Source organism: Hoplias malabaricus, unplaced genomic scaffold (assembly GCF_029633855.1).
Source record: "Hoplias malabaricus isolate fHopMal1 unplaced genomic scaffold, fHopMal1.hap1 scaffold_64, whole genome shotgun sequence".
Lineage (NCBI taxonomy): Eukaryota > Metazoa > Chordata > Actinopteri > Characiformes > Erythrinidae > Hoplias > Hoplias malabaricus.
Genome location: NW_027100876.1, coordinates 1 through 7,500, shown reverse-complemented (window position 1 = coordinate 7,500; position 7,500 = coordinate 1). Strand labels below are relative to the sequence as shown.

Here is a 7,500-nt window from a genome sequence, read left to right as displayed (position 1 = left end):
CTCCATAGGGGGTTAACACTGACTTATTTTTGTTGTTTCAGATCACTTAAGGTGGAAATATCTCTAAACCAGTGGCAATTGCTCTAAGACTGTAAGGGGAGCTCAGCTTCCCCTAAAATGTAAAAAAATAAGTGATCAAATATATACTGTTGTGTGTAAATGTCATTGAATAAATATGCACTACAACGCGCTCAACTTTTGTTCAGAATCAGCTTCTTATCACTGGTAAAGACGTGGCTTTCCTCTCAATCATTCCCACAGCTTCACAGTGCTTCAGTGTCCACAGAGTTCAATAGCGAAGCAGCGAAGTGCAGGGAAACGAGACGAGTCATTGGATAAATGCTGGGCTTTGTCCCGCCCATCGGACACTCAGCGTCTCTGGGGGTCTATGGGGCAGTGGGCTGTCGCTTTGGATAAAAGCGTCTGCCAAATGCATAAATGTAAATGTAAATGTCCTCGGCTGGCCCGGACGCTCAGCTTCTGCATGATGATTGGATGATCTGTCTGAGGCTGAATCCCTTTTTGATTGACAGCGAAATGAGCGAATCAGCGATCCTTTGGTATAGAGATCCGTGGGAGCATTAAATTTTCATTCTGTTCTGAGTTGAACCAGAGACTTTCCGAAACCTCTTAGCGAAACAAATTGAGCTTCTATTTCTGGTGGGTTTTTTGTAGATGCTTGTGTTTGGAGACTGACTTCTATCACTCTTTCTGACTTCTATCGCAGTTTCTGTCCAGCGGGTGCTGCTGAGCCCCTCCACCGTCACAAAGCACTCACAGGTGGACACACTTCACATGGGCCAAGGCCGTTTAAGCAGCCTAGCTCTGCTGGCCATTGAGAGGACACTAGTCAAGTCCCTGGAAAAGACGCCTTGTTGGTACGACAGGGGCACAGACCATTTTCTTAAAAAGGAACGGAGGGTAGAATTTACGTATAAATAAACCCACACATTTTATGATGTAGGCCGCAATTGAGCTTCCCCTCCTTGAAAGACCAGCATCCACCACTGCTCCAAACTCTGGAGACGTCTAACTGCATTAGCGACAGTGCTACAAAACTAAACAGCTCGAGTTACACATGAGTTTCTGTGGGAATTCAAACAGTGAATAAACACTTACAGACAATTTACACTTCAGACACCAACAACTGTCATTATTTTCCCTCAAACACACCGTTCCACCTTAAAAGTCATGGAGCTTAAGACTCATAGACGCTCCCTTTAATCTTGAGCATCTCGATTCCTTATTCTTAGTTACACTACAGTGTATACACTGATCAGCCACAACATTAAAATCATCATGTGTTCTGACCCTTGCTCAGAGTAACATTAACTCTTTCAGCAGCGTGTACTGCAGTAGCTCTTCGGTGGGAACCCCCTGACGCATCAGTGAACATTGAGTTACAAAGCTGCACATGCCTCAAAGGCTATACATCGAGGCTATACTCCCCTGTGAGACACTAACCTGTGACTGTGTACAGAGCCGTGATCAGCAGCAGTAACACAACAGCCAGGTAAATGTCCAGATCTAAAGCCTCTTTGATGAATATGGCTCCAGAGAACATGTCCGCCTGCCCAGAGAGAGAGAGAGAGAGAGAGAGAGAGAGAGAGTTTGATTATATTTTTATACATATTTATATGCTTTTTGTCCATTTTTTACCCAATCCACCATCCTCTCCAATCCCCTGACTGTGCACACTGCCCAGATCCATTGCAACAGATGGATGGCACCATGATGTGCGATGAGGGGAGGGATGTAGGGCACCACCCAGAGACAGTGAAGCCAATTGTGCTTTCTAATTGAGCTTTTCCACTGCATGGTTCCTACTGGACTCCACTGGACTCTACTCTCTGTTTGGTCCCTGGTCCCTAGTTCATTTACCACTCCCAAAATTTCAAAAGACCACAGCGTAATTTTACAAGCTGCCATCGTGAGTCTGATAAAAACAAACGTGATCTCTGCTGCAGCTGGAGATTTTACAGATGGAGAGTTGGTGCTGGTCGTCTGCGTTGCGTGGCATAGAGTGACGACTCTCTCTGGATGATCAGCGCTCTGCAAGGTTTACACGCCACGGTTTAGTCCCTACTCGACTCGCTCTGAACCATGAAAGAACGGCCACTAAACAAGAACCCGCTTCCAGAATAGGGCCAGATTCACCTGGTGGAGAAACCAAGTCGAGTAGAGTAGTGGAGGTACCATGCAGTGGAAAAGCATCATATCACTCCTGGCCATCAGTGGGAATTGAACCAATGATCTCCTGAACAAAGGGCCAGTGCTTATGCTGCTTTCAATTGCAATTCTGGTGGTGGTTTCCTCCGAGGTCCAACTCATTCCCCTGATTTGATTGTATTCATGTGGTTTTTGTGTGAATTTAAAAATTAAAACATGGATGTTCTCAAGATGCCATGTTGATTTTAACCTTTCTACAAAAATAAAGCAAAACAACATGTGTTCAAATAAGTACCATTTGTATATCATTATTTGATATTTTACTGTTGAAAGCTGCAGATTTGTGGAGAGTTTTGAGCATTTTCAGAGCAGAAGGTCCTCTCCCTTGCTTATTTGAACCATCATTGCTCACTAGCAGCTCAACAGACCCTAAAGGTTTATACATGTTTAAGAGCAAGGACAACCACAAAGCTGTGCCCCCAGAGTCTGGTGATTACATATGTTTTCTTTGTGGATACACTCTACTTTTTAGGTATTCAGCTTAGTTTATGTCAGAAACTCCACATTCCTTCGGGTTTGGTTTTAACCCAGTTTGTCAGGTTAAACTTTCCTCCGGGGGTGGGGTCTTCACGGTTCTGTGCAGCTGTGGAGCCCATCTCTAAATAATTGAACACTGAATGCTAAACTAAAGCCCCACTCGGACACTCACAGAGATCTTGGTGAAGATGTAAAGGATGAGAGAGAGGACTGAGAGGTAGATACGAATCCGCTGGCCACCGAAGCGCTTCTTCAGGTACTCCGGCATGGTCACCACCTGCGGACGGACAGATAACACAAGTAAACTTGGAGATCCAGGGGCAGTAAATCGAGATCACAGATAAGGGACACACTCTGGTCATGCATTAACCTCCCACTGGCTCTGAGTCTCTCTGAGCAGCCGTGGCCCTCGGGTTTATTACCCCTCTCAGATGTCATCAGCGCAATTTGGAGTTTAGTTTATGATCAGCTCAGCGGTTTTCACGTTCTCAGCCAGACCCAGTGGTAACAGTGTACTTACACAGAGCGACTTCACCATGGAACAATGGCGTTCATCAGTAGATAACTACTGTAAACCACACAGTCCCACGGACAGCTACACCACACAGGGCCATGAACAATATTCCTGAACCCTGTGGTGGTCTAGAACCACACTGAGAGCTCTACAATTCAGCAATGTTCTAGGAACACAGTGAGAATTCTATAGCTCCACTTAGAACTTAGAACCAGACTGAGAACTCTCCTGTCCAGTGGTGCCAATAGTATTCTAGAACCACACTAAGTGTTCTAGAACCATAGCGAAGAACTGTACAGTCCAGTGGTGCCAATAGTGTTCTAGAACCTCACTGAGAACTGTACAGTCCAGTGGTGCCTATAGTGTTCATGAATGACACTAAGCGTTCTAGGACCACAACTGAGAACTGTATAGTCCAGTTGTGCCTATAGTGTTCTAGAACCTCACTAAGAACTCTACTGTCCACTGGTGCCCATAGTGTTCTAGAACCACACTAAGTGTTCTAGAACCATAACTAAGAACTGTACAGTCCAGTGGTGCCTATAGTGTTCTAGAACCTCATTAAGAACTCTACTGTCCAGTGGTGCCTATAGTGTTCTAGAACCACAACTGAGAACTGTACAGTGAAACAGTATTAAAGTGCAGTAAACTGTGTAAAGAAATGGATGGATGGATGGATGGATGTGCTCTAAATCTAATACTTACCCCAGCCTTGATGTAGATGGGAACAAAGATCCACCCGAGAATGAGCACCACCACCAGCGCCTGAGGGAGGAGAGAAAGAGAAGGTTCTGAAAGGTTCTGAAGAAGTGATTAAGGAATGTCACTAATCATCACTGATATCCCAACATTATCCCGCTGTGGTTCCACTCACGTTCCATTCGAATCCTCCAATGGCGATTCCTGCGGCGGCGCCGGTTCCTGCCAGACCCACGAAGTGACCGGAACCGATGTTACTGGCAAACAGAGACGCCCCGATCTGGACAGAGCACAGAGTTACTGACCACAGAGACAGCTACTTCACACGGACTAATGTAGGGTCATTAGTTCTGAACCACAAACAACACAGGCGCAAACATCTCATCTCAGAGGGACTGGATGGAGCCCCAGCACTAATGAGAACACAGTCCCACTGTTTCACTTCACACTGAAAATGTATATTTAGCCCCTGCTTTACCATGAACCTACTAACGTCTTTATTTTTATTTTTTCCCTTTCTCCTGCCTCTCTCAAGCTTTGAGACGTCCTACTGCTCTCCAGGTGTTGCCCTGATCCAGCCCCTCACCCTGTGAGTCCTGTACAACATCCTGGCCTTGTCTCATCTACAGTATCACACTTGGCCTTGGAAGGATACTGTTTTATCTCAAATTAACTCTGCACCTACTTTTACCCTCCCACAGAATCACTGACCACCTCCACCTTCCTCAGACTCATACATCACTAATATTCTACATTCACATTACTATAACCCCTTCATCTGTCATCAGTTCACTTTTACTTCTGTTCTGTTCTCTGTTGTGTCTCTGGTGTCGATCCGAGGAGGATGGGCTTCTTCCTCGTGTGCTGAGGGAGGTTTTCTTGCCACTGTTGCCCCTGGCTCGCTCATAGGAGGCTTGGACACGGATCTCTGTAAAGCTGCTTTGTGACGACTTTACGTTGGGAAAAGCGCTTTATAAATAACATTTGATTGAATTCGATTGTTAGAATTCTCCAGTAATAACAGGTGTCTGTAAACTTTTGAACAAGTTGAATTTATGGACATTATAACAACATCCTCAGCCCTGAACTCTCACTGCTGAGCAGAACTGAGGTACGAAGATTAGGGTGAAGAAGAAGAAGAAGAAGAAGAAGAAGAATAGCATGAAGAAAAAGAAGAAGAAGAAGAAGAAGAAGAAGAATAGCATGAAGAAAAAGAAGAAGAAGAAGAAGAAGAAGAAGAATAGCATGAAGAAGAAGAAGAAGAAGAAGAAGAAGAGGAAGAAGAGGAAGAAGAAGAATAGCATGAAGAAGAAGAAGAAGAACAAGAAGAGGAAGAAGAAGAATAGCATGAAGAAGAATAGTGTGAAGAAGAAGGAGAAGAAGAAGAAGAAGAAGAAGAATGTGAAGAAGAAGAAGAACAGCATGAAGAAGAAGAAGAAACATAGCGTGAAGAGGAAGAAGAAGAGGAATAGCATGAAGAGGAAGAAGAAAAAGAAGAAGAAGAAGAGGAAGAAGAAGAAGAAGAAGAAGAAGAAGAAGAAAAAGAAAAAAAAAGACTGTTCAACTTACCGGCCACCAGACCATGCTCCTCCCAGCCAGGAAGAATCCCCCCACCGTGGAGCGGTTGGTCCTCACCATCGCCTGCAGGGGGCGCAATGGGTCAGATTCTCTCTCTCAGTTCAATTCAATTCAATACAATACAGTATGTTTCAGACAGGGCACAACTCAGCGAGCCGAGCACTGACTGGACTTTAACTCACTCACTCTTACCCTCACTAACTCATTCACTCACTCCAACACATTCGTTCACTCCTTCACTCACAAAGGCTTACAGGGGGCACTATTCAGTGACATAAAACCTCACGAGTCTCTTCAGACGTCTGGTTCCATTCACCACCTGTAAACACCTCCGACTGAAGAGCATTTCACCCCAAACCAAACCATGAGTTTGTATTCATCGTCCCCACTGAACTGCACAGAAGCTACCAGTGCTACAAGGTTCCAAGGTGTGGAGGGAGTGAGTGTGTTGTATACTTTAAGCAGAACCAGAATTTATGCACAGCTCGCTTTTTTTTTAAACGGAACCATAAAAATAACGTACGCATTGTGCATACAGGACTGCGGCTGCTGGCGACACTAGAAACTACAGCTGTGTTGAATTGACTTGATTGAGGTGGAGTGGACTCCCTGCGGCCGTGTGCTGGGTATGATCTATCTGGACCAGCTCTGTGGAGGAATCCCTTTAAAATTGTAGCGGAAACTAGGGTCCGATTCCTCATCTGGGTAAGAACACCCCACTGCACCCACCTCTGTAATGTGATTAGAGCTGTAAGACACTGTGAATAAGAGCTAACATCACTGACTTATAACATCTGTAACATCTGCAGCACACGCTGGACTGTCCAGAACCCGCGCTCCAATAGGTACGAGACACTGAGTTTCCACTTAAACTGTGTTGATTCCATAAATTCCAATTCAACTCCAGATTTTTGTTTTGTTTTTTTGGCTTTTGTTTTTTCTTCTTTTAAGAAAAACATCCCAATATCCAACTTTCCTTTTAGAGAAGAACCTTTGAAGGAACGTCCCATTACAGAACAACACTGTACCTGTGTAGAACATTGTTCCCTCACAGTGTAGAAATATTAGTATTGTATTTATAACATTTATTCAGATGTGATGTTGCTGGCTACATCTATAGTGAACAGACGGGAGTACAGACGGGAGCAGGTCCTGTTTTTGAGCGATGGATTCTGGATCCTAAACCCCACTCCAGCTCATCCCAGGAATCAGAAAAGAAAACCCATGTCCCCTGCTCCACAGCCCAGTGATGGGCTGCCTACACCTTGGGCACCCGTGGGGGGACCCGTGGCTTTGGGCTGGCTCCTGCAGCTGCTCCGGCTCACGTTTTCCACGGTGGTTACACAAACATTTGCACACTTGAAGGTTCCTTATGTGAAAGAGAATCATGACTCTCCCTCTAATCCCCACCACACTCTGAGGTTAACAATTCACAAGTGCCGGTCAATGGAAGTTAAACATACAGCGGTCAAAACACAGGGCGCACTCACCCATATCCCCACAGCCAGGACCACCACAAAGTAGATGACGATGACGGAGATGTCCGCAGGGTTGTCGATGACCGATTTATTGGTCTTATTTCTCGCCTCGTTCCGAACCAGAGAGAAAACGAAGTAATCCCACGTCATTTTGGACGGTCCGTGATTCAGAGCTTCAGGTGAACGCTCCTCTAACGGTCCTCCGACTGACCACACCTGCCTCTGGGGTCAGCCTCAAATACTCACCTGAGTGAGGGTGTGTGTGCGCATGTGTACACGCTTGTTCATCTACACACCTACTGGAGTTTTATGTGTGTGTGTGTGTGTGTGTGTGTGTGTGTGAGGGTGTGTTTGTATTTCTCTCATTTCAGAAGAAACCCACTGGGCTAATCTGATAGAGTGTGTTTTCTATAAATGCTCCAAGCTCCAAAGCTTTATAAAGTAAGTGTTAGGATTTCGCTGTTATTATTACACAATTATACTGTTATTACAGATTTAATCATACTGCTACTCTCTCTCTCTCTA

General features: G+C 45.1%; 1 protein-coding gene across 1 annotated transcript in view; it reads right to left on the bottom strand.

Moving 5' to 3' along the window:
- The window catches only part of slc5a1 (solute carrier family 5 member 1), a 16,010-nt gene extending 8,877 nt beyond the window's left edge, over positions 1 to 7,133 (bottom strand). The window contains exons 1-6 of the mRNA XM_066658788.1: positions 6,988 to 7,133; positions 5,489 to 5,560; positions 4,095 to 4,199; positions 3,926 to 3,985; positions 2,879 to 2,983; positions 1,465 to 1,570 (exon numbers count right to left, since the gene is read on the bottom strand). Coding sequence (XP_066514885.1) covers positions 1,465 to 1,570; positions 2,879 to 2,983; positions 3,926 to 3,985; positions 4,095 to 4,199; positions 5,489 to 5,560; positions 6,988 to 7,125 — 586 coding nt within the window. The 5' untranslated portion in view covers positions 7,126 to 7,133. The remainder of the gene's footprint in view (positions 1 to 1,464; positions 1,571 to 2,878; positions 2,984 to 3,925; positions 3,986 to 4,094; positions 4,200 to 5,488; positions 5,561 to 6,987) is intronic.
- Positions 7,134 to 7,500: the final 367 nt, after the last annotated feature.